Source organism: Hemibagrus wyckioides, linkage group LG14, assembly GCF_019097595.1.
Source record: "Hemibagrus wyckioides isolate EC202008001 linkage group LG14, SWU_Hwy_1.0, whole genome shotgun sequence".
NCBI classification, from domain to species: domain Eukaryota; kingdom Metazoa; phylum Chordata; class Actinopteri; order Siluriformes; family Bagridae; genus Hemibagrus; species Hemibagrus wyckioides.
This window is the reverse complement of record NC_080723.1, coordinates 3,508,495-3,526,205: the sequence shown is the minus strand read 5'-3', so window position 1 is coordinate 3,526,205 and position 17,711 is coordinate 3,508,495. Positions and strand designations below refer to the sequence as shown.

General features: G+C 39.7%; 2 protein-coding genes across 5 annotated transcripts; one reads left to right on the top strand and one right to left on the bottom strand.

Annotated features, from left to right (window-relative positions):
• Positions 1-19: 19 nt before the first annotated feature.
• LOC131364976 (golgin subfamily A member 6-like protein 7) lies at positions 20-11,960 on the bottom strand. Of its 4 annotated transcripts, none has more exons than XM_058408504.1 (23): positions 10,238-11,960; positions 9,724-9,895; positions 9,088-9,149; positions 8,677-8,956; positions 7,969-8,066; positions 7,722-7,860; positions 7,436-7,561; positions 7,237-7,362; positions 7,033-7,137; positions 6,702-6,890; positions 5,918-6,147; positions 5,566-5,830; positions 4,848-4,915; positions 4,367-4,430; positions 4,181-4,288; positions 3,964-4,095; positions 3,581-3,654; positions 3,063-3,147; positions 2,880-2,961; positions 2,735-2,796; positions 2,559-2,645; positions 2,280-2,375; positions 20-1,620 (listed from the first exon to the last, which is right to left on the bottom strand). In XM_058408504.1, the coding sequence occupies exons 2-23, from the start codon at positions 9,886-9,888 to the stop codon at positions 1,609-1,611; spliced, it is 2,655 nt and encodes an 884-aa protein (XP_058264487.1). In that variant the 5' UTR covers positions 9,889-9,895; positions 10,238-11,960; the 3' UTR covers positions 20-1,608. The 4 variants fall into 4 exon arrangements, with proteins under 4 accessions (XP_058264487.1, XP_058264489.1, XP_058264490.1 ...); XM_058408506.1 differs by having other exon boundaries at positions 7,969-8,063; XM_058408507.1 differs by lacking the exon at positions 6,702-6,890.
• Positions 11,961-12,530: 570 nt separating this feature from the next.
• Positions 12,531-14,650, top strand: etfbkmt (electron transfer flavoprotein subunit beta lysine methyltransferase). The gene is made up of 3 exons (XM_058408513.1): positions 12,531-12,859; positions 13,026-13,156; positions 13,250-14,650. The coding sequence occupies exons 1-3, from the start codon at positions 12,531-12,533 to the stop codon at positions 13,597-13,599; spliced, it is 810 nt and encodes a 269-aa protein (XP_058264496.1). The 3' UTR covers positions 13,600-14,650.
• The last annotated feature ends 3,061 nt before the right edge of the window (positions 14,651-17,711 follow it).

The window sequence follows — 17,711 nt, the reverse complement described above, 5'->3', positions numbered from 1 at the left end:
GATGAAGTGGAATTAAAGTCTGATTTAATGCAACATGTCATGCACAGCCTATCTTGTGGTTTCCTTCAGCGTTTGTAGTCCTACTCTGGTTGAATATACACTGTATTGCCAAACGTTTTGGGACACCCCTCCAAATCATTCAATTCAGGGGTTGGGCTCGGCCCCTTAGTTCCAGTAAAAGGAACTCCATGCTTCAGCATACCGAGACATTTTGGACAATTTCATGCTTCCAGCTTTGTGGGAACAGTTTGGGGATGACCCCTTCCTGTTCCAACATGACTGCACACCAGTGCACAAAGCAAGGTCCATAAAGACATGGATGAGCAAGTTTGGTGTGGAGGAACTTGACTGGCCCTCACAGAGTCCTGACCTCAACCCGATAGAACACCTTTGGGATGAATTAGAGCAAGCCAGGCCTTCTTGTCCAACATCAGTGCCTGAGGAACGGTAAAAAATTTCCATAAACACACTCCTAAACCTTGTGGAAAGCCTTCCCAGAAGAGTTGAAGCTGTTCTAGCTGCAAAGGGTGGGACAACTCCATATTACATTCATGTACATGTAAAGGCAGACGTCCCAAAACTTTTGAAATGTGGTATGTGGATTTTGGAGTAAATGATTTTTTTTTTTTTTTTTTTTTTACAGTTATATAAAATAGATTGCTTTCTCGTAAAAGGGATCTCAGGAATTAAACAGAACATGGCAGACAGCTTACACGGAGCTAGTAAAGAGTCTTGTTAAAGACTGGAACAAAATGTCAGAGGTTTGATCTGTGCATGAATTTTTTTTTTTTTTAAGTGTCCTATTAAAATACTTGAAGCAAATGGGACAAAAAATAATTTACTAGAACGACAGTGACCTTTATTCTGTTAACTTGTTTACAGGGTCTGGGAATCACAGGGTCTGTCTGCTGTTTTCTGTTGTGGTGGAAACCACAACCCATCATTATCATAGTTATTATATCTAATATTGACGTCTTGCATGAACAAATGTCAAACTGAATCAAGCTTATCTACAGCTGGTCTCGTAATAAAGATGCTTGTGTGATGAAGGATTATGAAGATAAAGGAGAGGTTCAGATGAGATGTGGGGTTCAGTAGGGAGCGATTCTTTAACATTTTTCGACACTACAATTGTCGATAGATAAGTCATTTCTGTGGACTCATTTTACTTACAGAGCACTGAAGAATGTTGTGAACGCTCTGGATCACATCAAATGTCACGGTATATCAGCAAGGCTTAGGTTTTGGAGCTTGTCCTGACAGTTTTACTAAATAATAACTAATCACAAATCATCTCAGTATAAGCACAAAGCTCCAACATGCTATTTATTTGTAGCTAAACTGTTAAAGGTAACTCAGATCATTTCAGTCTTCCTGTATGGTGCAAGAAGAATTACAAACGTATGCATTTGAGCTCAGTTCTGAGGCAGTTCACAAACTTGACGAGAGAAAGAGCATCAAGATTTCCATAAGTTGCTTGAAAGTTACAAAAATCAAGCAATTAAGGCTCTGGCTTGTTAAATGGAGGATTGGGGTTCAAGCCCTAGCGCTGCCACTGTTGGGCCCTTGAGCAAGGCCCTTAACCCTTTCTGCTCCAGGGGTGCTGTATCATGGCTGACCCTATGTACAGAAGGACAAACATTATTTTTAATGAATGGACATTAAACAAGCACACAAACACCTTTTTAAATACACCGATCAGGCATAACATTCTGAGCACTGAGAGGTGAAGTGAATAAGACTGATGATCTCCTCATCATGGCACCTGTTAGTGGGTGGGATATATTAGGCAGCAAGTGAACATTTTGTCCTCAAAGTTGATGTGTTAGAAGCAGGAAAAATGGACAAGAGTAAGGATTTGAGTGAGTTTGACGAAGGGCCAAATTGTGATGGCTAGACCACTGGATCAGAGCATCTCCAAAACTGCAGCTCTTGTGGGCTGTTCCCGGTCTGCAGTGGTCAGTATCTATCAAAAGTTGTCCAAGGAAGGAACAGTGGTGAACTGGTGACAGGGTCATGGCCAGCCAAGGGTCACTGATGCACGTGGGGAGCGAAGGCTGGCCCGTGTGATCCGATCTAACAGACGAGCTACTGTTGCTCAAATTGCTGAAGAAGTTAATGCTGGTTCTGATAGAAATTCTGTCAGAATACACAGTGCAGGACGGGTCAGGGCTGTTTTGGCAGCAAAATGGGGACCAACACCAATAATAGGCAGACGGTCATAATGTTATACCTGATCGATGTAGTTGTGTATAGAAATGAAATGTTTAGGTGCATACCTTGATAACATTAGGGGACTTTGAGCCAGCATTTCTCTGGATCATTGGTGACACCACATCGCTCATCTGTTCCCTCCCTTTAAACAGACTTTTCAGCTGGTGCAGTAGATGAAATTATAAAAAGCATCATATTTAATCTGAGTGTATTATGTAAATGAACTTAATAGGAATCACTTTAGGGTTCATGTATTTAAGGCAGTCAACAATTATCTATTTCAAACGTCCATGTTGTGAAGTGCAAAGCCCACACCGTGAACATTGTTTACACTGTCTACACACCTGCTCAGTGATTAGCCTCCTCTGTTGGTCAGGATCTATGCCTGCCTCCTTTTTCTCTGCTAATGGTGATCGCTTCTCTGCTTTCCCCTAAATAAAACAGAGTACTCATTAGCATAGAAAGCCGTATAAGGTTTAAAGACAGTTATAGAGGAGAACAGATGGTGTTATGCCAGTACCGGTTGGGGAGGACTGACACTACACGATTTCTGCAGATCCTGCTCGGTGGTCCTACTGCTCTCTGTTACCACAATGCAAACCATGATGTCAATTTGCATGTAAAGTCTGTTTAATATCTAATGAGAACACAACCAGAATAGTTACCTTCCATTAGAGAGTCTATGGGCTGGGAGTCTTGTTGAGTTTCTGGCTTCTGGATGATCTTCTGATCTTTTAGTCCAGCAAGCTGCATGAGAAGGGATACAATACGATAAAGATTAGCCATGGTTTATTATTCAAATGGTCAGCACATTGATTAAAAATAGTCCCTGATCGTTGGTGGTGTACCTCATTTTCAAGAGCAGATATCTTGATTTGGACCTCAGTTTTCTCTGTGTCTCTTTGTCTCATCAAATCCTTCAGGAAAAGAGCTCTAAAGAGACATACCAACATCTGTAACATCACTAACTTCAAACTAACACAACATACAAATCAGGACTTGGACTCATCTAGGCAAAGAGACCTGGAAATATTTTATTACGATCTGTGTGAAAGCAGCCACACTATCAGTAATGTCAGTATTTTTGTCCATGGATTTGTCCATGAACCATAAAGAATTGTTCAGTGGAAACACGATCTGTAATCTTCTACCTATACTATAGAATCTTAGTTTCATATTGGCCTTGTTTTTTCTTAGTCACAGTTGCTATAGGATTAGATCTCGTCTTGGTTTCAACTGAAAAGTTCTTGACTACATTGTTTGAATATAAACAAACACTTTAACATATTACAGGACACAAGGAACAATAATGTTTCATTTGCATACTGTAAAACAGATTTCTGGTGACAGTTATATGTGTATCCACCTTTGTTCCAATTCCTGATCTCGCTTAGCCAGTTGTTGCTCCAGTCTCTGTACCTCGTTGTTCTGCTGAGTCACCTAGAATCCCACAGAGGATGGTAAAGCCATCAAATTCACCTTCATGTTCACCTTCAGCATTTAACGTTCTTATTTTCTCACCTGAAAATTATTCACTATTCAACATTCCCTCATTTGACTTTTATTAAATACAAAGTTGAGGACTTGATGGTTAAGGGGTCCTGCTCGCAGCTTTGATAGTGGCAGCATGATAGTTTTGGGATTTCAAGTCACAACTTTCCGATCAGTAGCCCAATGCGTTAACCACTAAGCTACCACTGCCCATTTGTCATCACTTAGCATTACAGCAGCCTGTCAGATCATTTTCACCTGGCCACGGGCAGACTGCAGCTCATGCTGCTGCTCCTCCAGCTCAGTGTCACGAATCTTCAGCATGTCCCACACCTTCTGCAACTCAGCCTTCAGCTGCACCAGCTCTCCATCCATCTCCTCCAGAGACACCTACAGCCACCATCACAGTGATACTCTTATACCATGCTTGTATATTACTGGTGGCCTGGTCTGTAAATGAAAAATAAGGACATACAGGGTTTCCCATCAGCCTCTGCTGCAGAGTCTGGCTTCTGTTCTTCTCCAGTTCCAGCTGTTGTCTGCAGGCATCAAGCTCAACTCGCTCCAAAGCACCAGCTTCTTTCTGTAAGCGTAAAAATCTCAACATCAGTATTACACCTTTGAGACACATGCAAAAGCAAGAACATGCAGTTACATATACCTTAACTCTGGCCAACTCTTTCTCATGGTGTGTCTTCTCTTCTAGCAAACTCTGGATCTGATTCCTTATAAGAGAACATACATTTACATTACAGACATTTTACAGATGTCCTTATCCAGAGCAAATTACAGTCTAAAAAAAAATGCAATTGAGGGTTAAGGGTCTTGCTCAGGTCCTGCTCACAGAAGGGGCAGCTTGGTGGACCAGCAATTCAAACGCCGATCAGCGGTCCAGCACCAGAACCATTAAGCTATCACATAGTAAGTGTCCCTAAACCCTCTTGCAATCACACTAACCATATAATAAAAAGTGTACAATGATGAGCTCCCATTAAAATAATTTCAAATCCAACAAAATATTTTCATGGGAGCTTACCAGTGTGCAACCTAGATTGTTATCATGTGAACAGCCTGTGCATTTTTAAATGTCAAATATCTTTTCATTTAAGTAAAAATTCCAAATGCTTCATGCACAAACTTACTGCCTGTCCTTCATCTCTGTCTCAATCGTCTTCAGCCTGATCTTCATTTCTGCTGCTTCTTCCTTCAGCTGAGGACAAATGTGAAAAAGAACGATCTATAAAAACCAGGAAGTGACTTTTGATAGTGAACCATTATCTGTGTTTTTTTTACTTATTTATTTACTTTGAAACATGAGAAAATGTAGATTGTCATCAAGTAAAAATACACTATATTGCCAAAAGTCTTGGAACACCAAATCATTGAATTCAGGGGTTGGGCTCAGCCCCTTAGTTCCAGTGAAAGGAACTCTTAATGCTTCAGCTTCACACCAAGACATTTCATGCTCCCAACTTTGTGGGAACAGTTTGGGGATGACCCCTTCCTGTTCCAACATGACTGCACACCAGTGCACAAAGCAAGGTCCATAAAGACATGGATGAGCGAGTTTGGTGCAAAGGAACTTCACAGAGTCTTGACCTCAACTCAACAGAACACCTTTGGGATGAATTAGAGCGGAGACTGTGAGCCAGACCTTCTCATCCAACATCTGACATCACAAATGAACTTCTAGAGGAATGGTCAAAAATTCCCATAAACACAGTCTAAACCTTGTGGAAAACCTTTTTTGAAGCTGTTATAGCTGCACAGGGGGGGACAACTCATGTGCATGTAAAGGCAGATGTCCCAAAACCTTTGGCAATATAGTGAATAAATAATTCAAAGCAGTGTAGTCCATACAGCATCACAGTCTTGTTGGTTTTTGGACTCTTCTAGTTGGGCTTGAGTAGACTGCAGTGCCATCGCAGCATCCAGCCATCGCTCATTCCAGTGAGCTGCCACTCTCTTCAGCTCCTCCTTCTCTTGCTCCATCTTCTCTTCCATGAGCTTCAGCTCTTGCTGCTTAAGCTCATATTCTGCCTCAACATTCTCTACTTTCTTTTCCAGGCCCTGGCAGTGTGCCTCAAGCTCCTTCTTCTCATACTCCAACATTTCCTGTAATTCTCTAAACAGGTAGAGAAACCCAAGCTACAATCAAGTAAACTTTTTTATTTATCTATTTTTTAACATTTCAAGTCAGACTACAAGTTACCTGAGCTGGCAGCATCTCTCCTTCAGATCTCTTAACTCTTTCTGATCTCCCTGGTCAAACACATCCATCAGCTCCTCCTTCTCTCCAATCAGCTGCAAGCGCTCAGTCTCCAGCGCAGCTATCTGACTACTTTGAATCAGCTTCTCTGCTTCCAGTTCATGTAGCTTCTGCAATGTCTCCTGAACCCTCTCTGTGGCTGTGGACAGGTCTGCTGAGAGTTTCTCATTCACCTGGACAAAAGACACACGCAGGGCATGAAAATATATCCAGGTACAAAGACTCTAACAAAGTATAATACATCTAAAATAATATCTAAAATGATAAACAAAGTATGGGGCTTTCGTACATGCTGTTTTTACTCTTCATCTTTTTTTATTAAAATCTAAGACTAAGCATTTCAGATATCTATCACATATCTAATGATATTTTGATATAGTAAAATTTGAGATGGTTAATCTCCTTGCACTGTGTCTACCTCATAGCAAACTAGACAGAGAGTAAATCAAGTGATTTGGGGATGAACATTATTATTATTATTATTATTATTATTATCATAAGCCTAGAGCCTCCTTATTGCCTCAAGATCTGACTCTTACCTACTGACTATTTGTGCTTTTTTAATTTGGAAGGTTAACGTTCCCCCGAAGTCTAAAATAGTTACATTTGGTTTTCCTGAAACATTTTATTAGCACAAATTTCATTGATCTGCTTCACAATGTGGCACCGTCTGACACTCTAGCATCAGCTAGCATCAATGATACAGTATAGTGTATGAAATCCTGACCTCTTTGGCTGAGTGCAATTCCTCTTTCATTAGTAAGATATTCTGCTGTTGTTGGTTGGCCTGGCTCTTGGCTTGAGTTAGCTCGGAGTGGAGATCACACACCTGCTGAGTAAAACCCTCTCTACCCAGCTGGGATCTTTGTAGCTCTAGTTCTAAGATTTGCACTCTTTGGTATAGTTCAGCTTTCTCCTGTATAAAATAATAGTAAAGGGAACAACTTTATTTTGCCTGTAGTCTATTGATATATAATGAGCTGGATTTTAGTAAGAAGCATTGAATCATACATTATATTCAAGCATTAAACTAATATGCGTGTAAAGTCTGGAAGCACCTGAACCAGGCGATCTTTATCAGATAAAGCGGTGGACAGCTTTGATTTCAGGTCCTCTATGTTGTCTTCCAAACGCAATGTTTTTGTGGTGAGAAGTTCATTCTCCTGTAGAAGATTTTGGAGCACAAAGTAAAAGCTGTGTGAAATGGTGTATCATTCGTGCGGATTTGGTAGCCCTATTTAATCACTGTTCAATTCTCTGACCAGATCCAGTTGGCCGAGGCGACTTCGGGTCTCGCTGAGCCGGTCCTGCATCTCATTCTGAGCCGCCAAGGATGCGCTAAACTGCTGCTTCAGCTCCTCCATCTGCCTTAATACCTTCTGCTGATCCTACAAAGACAAGGTCTCTGTTTAGTTGAAGAATTTTAAATTTATACTTAAACCATCAAAGAAAGTGACTGACCTCTTTACAGGATTGGAGTTGTTTTAATGCATGGTCTTTTTCTGCTGCTGTCGTCACGGCTTTCTCCTCTGCTTCCCTGAGGGATTCTTCAAGCTTCTGCATTCCCCTCTCTGCCTTTTTCTGTCCCTGTCAACACCGGCATTTCACAATTCAAATTAGAGCACAGATGTTATGTCCAATCAGCAGTTATTAATTCTTAGTTATTAATCAAACACCAATGGAACAAACTTGAAGAGTAGGCTGATCTGTTATTCAAATTTTTTCTCAATACAGTGGCAGTGTCTACCTCTCTGACAAATTCATCTTTTGTTACAGGCATGGTCCTGCCCAGGTGTGGCTTTGAATGTGAAGCTGATATTTGTGCAGTGCTCCTGCTCTCCAGGTTAGATTTCATCTTCATAACATCCATCTCCAGCTGCAGCACCCTACACACACACACACACAAACACACACACACTCAGATGAATAAAACTCAAATCACAGTAAATAATGTCTATGATGAGTCACGGTTGTATTATGATCCACATATTCACTTGTCTTGCAGGTCTGCGCTGCGACAGCTCTCCTCAAAGCGGCTTAGCTCAGCTGCTTCTTTTTGCTCCTCAACAACAGTCAGTGCCTTTGCCAGCTGCTATGGGAGAAAAGCCATACACAAATAAGTGGCAATAGATTTGAAAGAAGCACACACTCGTCCTACATTTAGGAAATCAATACTTACTTTATACGAATTGTATTAAAAAATACAACCTGTATCTAGGCTTTGACAACCTCAAATACAATTTAACATGTACTACCTTTAAAACATTATACTGTAGACCCAATTATATGAAGTGTAATAGAATTAATCAAATGCAATAGTATCTTCATCTTCTTTCGGCTTTTCCCTTCAGGGGTGGCCACAGCGAATCATCTCTCTCCACCTATCCCTATCTTCTGCATCCTCAACACTTACACCCACTAGCTTCATATCCTCATTTATTACATCCATATACCTCCTCTTTGGCCTTCCTCTTTGCCTCCTGCCTGGCAGCTCCATGTCCAACCTTCTCCTACCAATATACTCACTCTCCCTCCTCTGTCCAAACCATCTTAATCAGGCCTCCCTAACTTTGTCCCACAAATGTCCAAAATGCAATAGGATAAACAAAAAAAGTCAATTCTTAATAAGAAGCTGTAATATCAACAGACAAACTCCTGTTATATGCAAAAGTAACTCCTCAACCTCGTCAACAAAGCTCAACCTTTTGCTTGCGCTCCAGAAGTTGGGTAGTGCTCTGGCTGTGCTGAAGCTGGCTCTCCTTGGCTTTCAGCAGGTCTGTTTGTGTGTCCAGACGACCGTGAGCCTCCCGAAGCCTCTGGATTAGCTCCGTTCTCCTCATGCTGCTCTCCTCCAGCGCACTTCGCAGCTCAAACTCAGAGTGGGACCTGGGGGCTCCGTCTGGCGCAAGACGTGAGGCAGACTGCCATCTTTGCCTGGCAGCTGATTCGCTGTGTTTCATCCCACACTGACCGCCAATGGAGCTAATACACACAAGATGTAACACAGCATGAGAAAATGAATTGTTCTGACAGCAAAAGGTAAAAAAAAAAAATGAAACAAGATAAATAGCCAATTGTGATTTTGGACTGATTTCACAGCAAAATTTGCTAACCTGGTGCTGGTTTTGGAGCTGTGAACAGATCGAGACACACCCACACAACTCAGAGCTGAGGACTGAAAACAATAGCACCTAGTTAGAGACTACCAAGACAACAGTAAGTGAGTGTAAACAAAATGGAGAGAAATTTTAGTTATTATGTTTTATTTTTAATTTAATTAAATTAAATTACATTTTATTTTATTTCTCATTTGATTTTATTTTAATTTTTATTTTATTTTTAATTTAATTAAATTACATTTTATTTCTCATTTTATTTCATTTTTTAATTTAATTTTATTTTTCATTTTATTTTATTTATTTGCTTATTTATTTATTTTTTAATTTAGTTTATACTTTAGAACTTCAGAACCTCAGATTGTATGCCAAAAAAATTTATATATTACAGATTTGTTTGTTTAAATACTACTGAATATATGAGATAGGATTTACACCAAACTATTGCTTAAATGGATCTCAATATCGTAAAAATGATGAGACAGTATAATATCGCAGACTCTTAAAAACAGAGATGTCAGACAACCTTATCATTCCGAACAAAAGGGGTTTGTTTGACACGGTTATGCAAATAACAAACTAGTTTTTGGTATAACAAACTGCCCTGTGGTTGACTTAGAGGTCAGCACTTACCCGAGATTTAAAGAGAGACTTTTCCCACAAGTCAAACTCAGACAAGATAGGGTTTGAAGATCTGAACGAGTTCCTGAGTTCCTGAGATCCCAAACCACAGTCCCATTCCCAGTCATTTTTGTCTGCCATGAACCTGTCATCACTGAACCAGCTGGCCATCTTCATAAATGACCTGTATGAAGGCAAGAAAGACTGTTCTGGGTAGGAGGAGGTTTACAGCCAGTTGTTTGAAGCGAGTTGTTGTCACTGCTGGTGAAAATTATGTCCCTTGTTTTTTTCCTAGAACATCTCTGCCCTACCCTCAGCCAGTAATATTTCACACAGCCTGGAGATTTTTTACACCTGCCATGCACATGTAACATCGCTGTACTGTACCACAATACTTTGTTTGTTTGTAATTATGCTGCAAGCTGAGCGGGTATAAAATATTATAAGATAGAACATAATAATAAAAATAATGTCATTATCACGTCTTCTAAATATGTTCAATCCTGTGCAGAAGGTGAATGTTTACCGTTTTAATCCTGCATGCAGCTGCCTTCCTGGTCTTCTCTTTTCCTCTCTCTCTATCAATCAGCACTTATGTCTCTGTGCACTGTTTATTCTTCAAGCAGCCTGTTGAAACTGTGGCCTTGATAGCAGGTCTCCATGGTGACGGTCACATACAGATCACAGCGTGTGTGTGTGTCCAGTCTCCCTCCTCTATGAATTATCAGCTCACCAGATTGGCCATGCAAGTGCCAGCTCTGTGTCAACGATCCCTAAACGCTCTCATGTGGATTTTAAATTTAGCCAGTTTAATAAGACACTTTACATTCTGAAGTGCTAAAGTTCCAAAACCAATTTCCTATGACATTCCCCCCTCTTAGTACAGGAAAGAAAGAACCAGAATAAAAAGATCTCTTAAATAGTGATTAGACTCTGAACCAAAAGGATATAGAAGGTTTCCACACTGCTCATTTAGCTAGCATACTCTCTGACAAAGTTTCGAAGTGCTTCTTTGTGATACTTGAGGATGGACAGATGATGGGAGAATTTAAGTAAAGCACAGATTGTGTGATCCATATTTCTTTTCACAAGTGCACTATTTATCAAGCGCCAACAATGGGCAGGTGAGCATCAGAACTGGACCACGGAGCAATGGAAGAAGGCGGCCTGGTCTGATGAATCACGTTTTCTTTTACATCATGTGGATGGCTGAGTGAGTGTGCATTGCTTACCTGGGGAACACATGGCACCAGGATGCACTATGGGAAGAAGGCAAGCCGGTGTGTAGGCAGTGTCATGCTGGGCAATGTTCTGCTGGGAAACCTTGAGTTCTGCCATCCACGTGGATGTTATTTTGACACATTACACATATCTCAGCATTTTTACAGACCATGGACACCTACTATGTAGATGGCTGTGGTCTCTTTCAGCAGGATAATGCACCGTGCCACAAAGCAGAAATGATTCAGGAATGGTTTAATGAGCACAACAACCAGTATGAGGTGTTGAATTGACCTCCAAATTCCACAAATCTCAATCCAATCCAGCATCTGTGGTATGTGCTGGACAAGCAAGTCCGATCCATGGAGGCCTCACCTCGCAACTTAGAGGACTTAAAGGATCTGCTGCTAACATCCCACAGCACACCTTCAGGGATCTAGTGGTGTTCATGCCTCGACGGGTCAGGGCTGTTTTGGCCGCAAAAGGGGGACCAACACAATATTAGGCAGGTGGTCATAATGTGTTATGGCTGATTGGTGTATAAAGAAAAAACCTTAGTGTTGTGTATGTCTCATAGAAAGTTCAAAGGTCATCAATGTCCTATTTAAAATGAGACACGATGTTCATTAGCCGTGGATTGTGTAGCTTCTCATCTATTTCAACTAGTTTCATCAGTTCAATTTGTAAATCCACCAGATCAGTAGGTGGTGGTAAAGCACAATAAATTGGTGAGACAACAGCCATGGAAAAGAAAAGAAGTGGTCGAAGCATCGTTACTAGCAATAGGATGTCCGGCTCTTTTTAAAGAGTCGGTTCTTTTGGCTCGGCTCCCTTTGAAGAGCCGGCTCTTACGGCACTCTTCATTTAGTATCACTCTGAGCCTTCTATTTTAGCCTAATTTAGTAATAATGAATGGTTTTTATGTTGGTAAGGATTTAATTAATTTAATTTAATTCAGTGTTTCTTATTTCTATGTATTTTTTCGTTACAAAGAAAATGCACAGTTACATGTATGTTGTTGACCGTACCCCTTCCCTCTTTCACATAATGGTATGATCCTAGTCTGTCCTAGCATGTGATTGGCCGCATTGTGTGCCCATCAAAATAAAGTCCCGCCCCTGCTTGAATGGATTCTGAACAGAGCTGAGCAGTGTAACTACTTGATTTGTAGCTGAAACGCGATTTGTTATAAAATATTATAACATTATATTATTAGTAGTATTATAACAACATTATAACCGAAACTGCAGTAAATCGTTTCGTCATGCTTCAGACAAGAAGCAGACGCAGTCCCGCACATGCGCAGTACAAATCGTGTTCCCTGTACGGATCGAGTAGTGACAAGCAGGAGAGGCTGAAGAGTCGACTCTCCCCGACGGGAGTCGGCTGTTCTTTTTCGCTACAAAGAATCGGCTCTTAGAGCCGGCTCGTTCGTGAACGGCACATCACTAACAGCTACTAGCTGGTTATATTTGCGCATGCGTGCACAACACGCGTTCTTGCACAAGTTTTACAGAGGACGCAGACTATTGAGCATATCTGTAGTTTATATTATTTTATTGATTACTGCTCAGGATGGTGTTTAAGCGCTGGTGTTTATGGCTTTGGGTTTTATTCTTACTGGGCTGTTTATAGACATGAACCGAGGACTCTTTAGATGTTTACGTGGCAAAGACGTGCTGAGAAAAGCCCTTCAGACTGTTCGACAAAGAAGCATTCGCCATTATATGAAATGCAACACAGAACATGAAATAAAGCGGTTTATTGCAGAAAACACTGAGATAGTCAAAGGTCAAAGTTTAACACCCGAGATCTCTTTAAGACTGTTTACAGAGAAATGTCGCTTCTGGACGGAGAGACCAGAGTTCTGGCCATTTCCTGATCCCTTTTGGGCGATATACTGGCCTGGGGGACAGGCACTGACCAGGTAAAAGTGTCAGGCTGTTTGAACGCAGTGTTAATATTAGTATATGTAAACATCTTACATCACAAGCGTTAAGGTACAGTATAGGTTGCAGTGCTCTGATAGAATGCATTGTGAAGTTATCAGAACCTTGATTAAAAAAAGTGTTTTTTATTGGGGTTTTTTTTAGGCATCTTCTAAACCATCCAGAGCTGTCAGTAGGTAGAAGAGTGCTGGATCTTGGGTGTGGCTGTGGAGCATCTGCTATTGCTGCTAAACTCAGTGGTGCCGCTCATGTGGTAGCTAATGACATTGATCCAAGTAAGACATTTGTGTTACCCAAACAAAAAACATTAATTCTAAATGTTAAGTTTAATATGACAATTATTTTGTATACTTGCCGTTGTTTTGCAGTTGCTGCTGTTGCCACAAAGATGAACTGCGAGCTGAATGGTTTAGAACCCTTGCCGTGTGTGACTCAGAACCTGATCGGTTCCGAACCTGAGAACTGGGACCTCATCCTGCTGGGAGACATGTTCTATGATGAGACTCTTACAGACAGTTTACATAAGTGGCTTTACAAATGCATCAAGCTTCACAGAACACAGATCCTCATCGGAGACCCAGGACGGGCTCAGTTCGAGAGCCACGACATCAAGACGCTGTTGTATGAACAGGCTCATTTTGAGTTACCCGACTCGGTCCGAAAGGAAAATTACGGACTGACGAGTAGCACAGTCTGGTGGTACAGACCGGATTACTAAACTACTTCATTTATATAAGCTGGAACTTCATACTCATATTAATAAGACAGACATTAGTTACCAGACTTGGCAGGTTACTGTGAGAGAGCAGTGTTTGTAGGATTTTTACCCCATATTTATAATGAAATACTCTATTCTTGAGTATTTCGCATGTGGCTGGGAGTAATGGGTATAATCTCCTCCTTTGGGGGAAAAAATCTCTCCAAAGGTCTAATAATCCTAGATTTCTTAGTAGAGATTTAAGTTTTCTTGCTGTAGGAGTTATATATCTCACTGTCACTTTAGAGGTGTCTATTTCTGGATTGAGGATCGTATTAAAAATCTCCCCCACCAATTAAGGTTCCTTGTGTCTCAGCTGAGATGATATTTGCTACCTGGAGGAACATAAACATTTATGAATGTAACTGGAGCACCTTCAATTTGTCCTTTAATTAAAATATCTTCTTTATCGGTAATTTCGGTCTGATGGTCATACCCAAGCTTGTTTAATATTAAAATAGCCACTCCCCTCCTCCTGCCAGAAACATGTGATGAGGAAAATACATCCATTGTGTGCCAATTTGGAGTGTCCAGTCTGATTAAAATGAGTCTCTTGTAGAAATGCCACTTGAACCTTATCTTGCTTTTTTTTTTTTTAGTTTTGACAAAATCTTGGTTCTCTTAAGGGGATTGTGGACTCCATTTATATTATACATAACTAGTTTAAAGGTATAGTCTGATCCAGCCATGTACTATGCAATGTATATCAACACTGATGTAAACTTTAACAAAACTGTACTTACATTTCCCCTGCAGTTTAACAAAACACCAAACCATTAACTTTTTAAAACATATAATTAGGGATAATATTCCAAAGTGAAGAGGGATTACTTAGGAAATTCTTAAGCCAGTTTTAAAAGTGTTGTTTAGAGTAATAAAATCCACAAAATCCAGTCCCACTTGTTTTATTAGATTCGTCATTACTGATTTTTGTAATAAAGTGGACCAGGGGTCTCCGACATGTCGCTCAGAACACACGTCTGAGTATCTCTCCTAAAGTTTCATACAATATGTAAAAATTCACCAAATCAAATAAACCCAATAAACCCCAGCCCCTTTCCAGTATACTGAACAAACCAACCAGTACAAATCATACTCCTCACACAGTTTAATACAGCCTTATAAATCATCGATAATCAATTATCAATTGATTTCACACACAGCTAGCACCAAGACCGTGCATGGAATCAGTATATAAACTTAAATCTCTAAGCACAAATTGAAGTAGTTTGGATAAAGGATGAAGGAAATACATGGCAGATCCATTCAACTTGGAAAGCCACGATGCTGCAGGATGAGTGAGTTGTAGACATTTATTATTAGTGCAGCTGGTGTTTTGGAGTAAAGTACTGTTTAATACTGTATTTCCCATTGCACATGCATATGAATGCCATAAAAATACTATTATTTAATCATATAAAGGCCAATACAATTCCAGGTTTTGACTTCAATATCAGAGGTTTTTAATGAAAACAAGTCTTTTCCAGTCTTGCTCAGGCCATCAGGGTATGCACCAGGGGACTTATAAGTACAAATTTGCAAATGTATGAATGAACGAAATCTGAAAATAATAACTGAGTTTTTTTTTAATGCACACAAAAATAGCTTATTCAGTTGGTTTGGTTCATGGCAATTAGCTATGTAAATAAATCTTACTAATAATATAACACGAGTAGATCTTGACCACTTTAGTCAGCGCTCCTTAAGCAGCTCTCAGAGTGAAAAAGGTTAGAGACCTCTGGCCTAATCAGTGACACCTTACTTAAATACACTCAAAATACTCATACGCCCTCTAGTGTCCGGAACAAAAAATACAATCGCTCCAACAGCTACTTTAATCACTCCTTTGTCTTCAGAGTTCATTACTGGTATACTTCTCTAGTTTTTAGAGTGTTTGAGAGCCTTCTTAGCTATAATATCCACCCTCTCATTACCCTCTACTCCAACATGAGCTGGTCACTATAAGAATTATTTCTGTTAAAATTTCTGTCTTTCCATGATAATGATTTTCCACTCTATGAAAGTTCTGAGTAGGAATCAGAGCAACACTTAGTAGTAGGATTTCTTCCATCAGGAACTATAAAATCATAAGAACATAAATATACGTATACCAAAATATAAACAAGCCATACAATGCAGTTTGACAATTCTGAATTTCACAAGTCTTCCTGTCACAGGGTTATTGTGCTTAAATGCTTTTATTGCTCCTTTTATTTCAAAATGCCATTTTTAGTATTTTCCCCAGTATATGTATTATTCTGTAAAAGCATTTTCCATGTTAAACTCACACACCGGAGTCTCATTCAGGCCAGACTTTGACTCAGGTAACTGTGGACTTGACACGTATGTGAGGGTATGATTTGACCAAAAAAAACACAAGTGTTTGGCATAATAATTTATTTATAAAGTAGACATTTTACTTTAAAGGATAAAGAGTCAATACAGCATGAATGACTACTTATCTGCCAAGCATTTGCCTAAAATTAGCTGTAAAATGCACTACTATGGCTGCTAATAAAGCAGTGTCATGTCCTTAGAGGAATGGGCTTTACAGAAAATCAGGTGAACTTCTTTGTCACAAAGACTGTCCTGAACTTTATACTCCTGACATTATGTGGATGCAGCTTTCCTTGACAGGAAATGAAAATTGACTGGTTGGTCTGCCACAAGCACAGTACAGTACACTCAAGGGTACAGTACAGTTTTGACCTCTTCTATGCTGGGATCCAGCTTCACTTTATTATCTAGATAATGAAAAGTACACTAGTTCAACATCTGAACATGCTTTATGTGATTGGATACTGAAATACAAAATATTTATAGGATATCACATTCAGAGCTGATTTAAAATGGGTGTTGAATAGTTCATACCAAACTTTTACACAGTTTTTAACGCTCTGTGGACATTAGTGCTGGCTGTTTAGTTGCATGTGCAGTGCAGAGTCAGATAAGGACAGAGGCATTTTGCAGTTTATTCTGCAATTATTAACATCAGCAACTTATTCTCTGATTCTATCTACTCTGACGAGGTTCTGTTCAGCATCAAGAAGGAGCAGTCACATAGCCATCCTGGTGAAAAGGAGAAAAAATTGATGGTGGCAACAGAACCTTCAGACTTTTTATTATGAGTTTCACCTTATAGTACAGAATGAATAGTATAGAAAAGTATAAACTGCTCCTTTAAATATATATATAAAAAAAAAATTTTTTTAACACACACACACACACACACACAAAAGCATTAAATAAATGCTCAGACACTGAATTCACCTGAAAGGGAAATTCTGTTTATTTTGTATGGAAGTAAAATAGTGACAAAAGTATTTGAAGCAAAAAAAAAAGGTGCTGAATAGCAGTAACTCTAAAAAATATTCATCGTATTAACAGTGCTTGCATTTTAAGGTTCTGCGATTCAACATGGTTGCATAATTAAGCTGGATTTTTCAAGTGGAGACACAAAATTGCATTGTTTAAAATTTCAATATTAAATATTCAGATTTTGAAAATACAACCTTTAATAATTGACAGGACATTTCGGTGCGTATTAGTTAGCTTCCACAAATTCAGTGCTTCAAATTCGCCATCGAGGCATAATCGACACCTGCTGCTTGTCCACTTCACCAGAGTTTGTTGAGATAATAGCAACAGGTGGACCGAGGCTATCACATCACACTCACGGATTTGCCAGAATGGACCAAGATGTAAGTATTGTTCCCTAAGCCAATGAAGAAATGAAAAACCATGGTAATTTTGTGGTAACAATGGTTTTACTACAGTAACCATGTTTTTTTTGTTAGTTTCAGCTGTAGGAAAACCATGTTTTTTGGTTTTAAACCATTGTTAATTTTCATAAGCCATGTTCCCTTTTGCTGTTAATAGAGATACGCTAATAATAACTGCTCATAAAAACAAATATACACGGAAACAATGCTTTCGTGTCTTCATAGGCTTAAGGTACAGTACTTACATTTTGGTCCATTTTGGCAAATCCCTGATGTCATAGCCTCAGTCCACCAGTTGCTATTATCTCTGGGCAGCTGAACTCCTGATTTATCCTGAACCTGATAACTCGG

What these genes read in the sequence shown, in the direction of transcription:
- LOC131364976 (XM_058408504.1), bottom strand. Translation starts at nt 9,888, where the DNA reads ATGAAGATGGCCAGCTGGTTCAGTGATGACAGGTTCATGGCAGACAAA. An exon ending in ACCAACAAGACTGTGATGCT is followed by an intron (nt 4,916 to 5,565) that starts GTATGGACTACA and finishes ATTTGTCCTCAG; the next exon opens with CTGAAGGAAGAAGCAGCAGA. An exon ending in TATCTGCTCTTGAAAATGAG is followed by an intron (nt 2,962 to 3,062) that starts GTACACCACCAA and finishes CTTCTCATGCAG; the next exon opens with CTTGCTGGACTAAAAGATCA.
- etfbkmt (XM_058408513.1), top strand. Translation starts at nt 12,531, where the DNA reads ATGGCTTTGGGTTTTATTCTTACTGGGCTGTTTATAGACATGAACCGA. An exon ending in GGGGGACAGGCACTGACCAG is followed by an intron (nt 12,860 to 13,025) that starts GTAAAAGTGTCA and finishes GGTTTTTTTTAG; the next exon opens with GCATCTTCTAAACCATCCAG. An exon ending in AGCTAATGACATTGATCCAA is followed by an intron (nt 13,157 to 13,249) that starts GTAAGACATTTG and finishes GTTGTTTTGCAG; the next exon opens with TTGCTGCTGTTGCCACAAAG.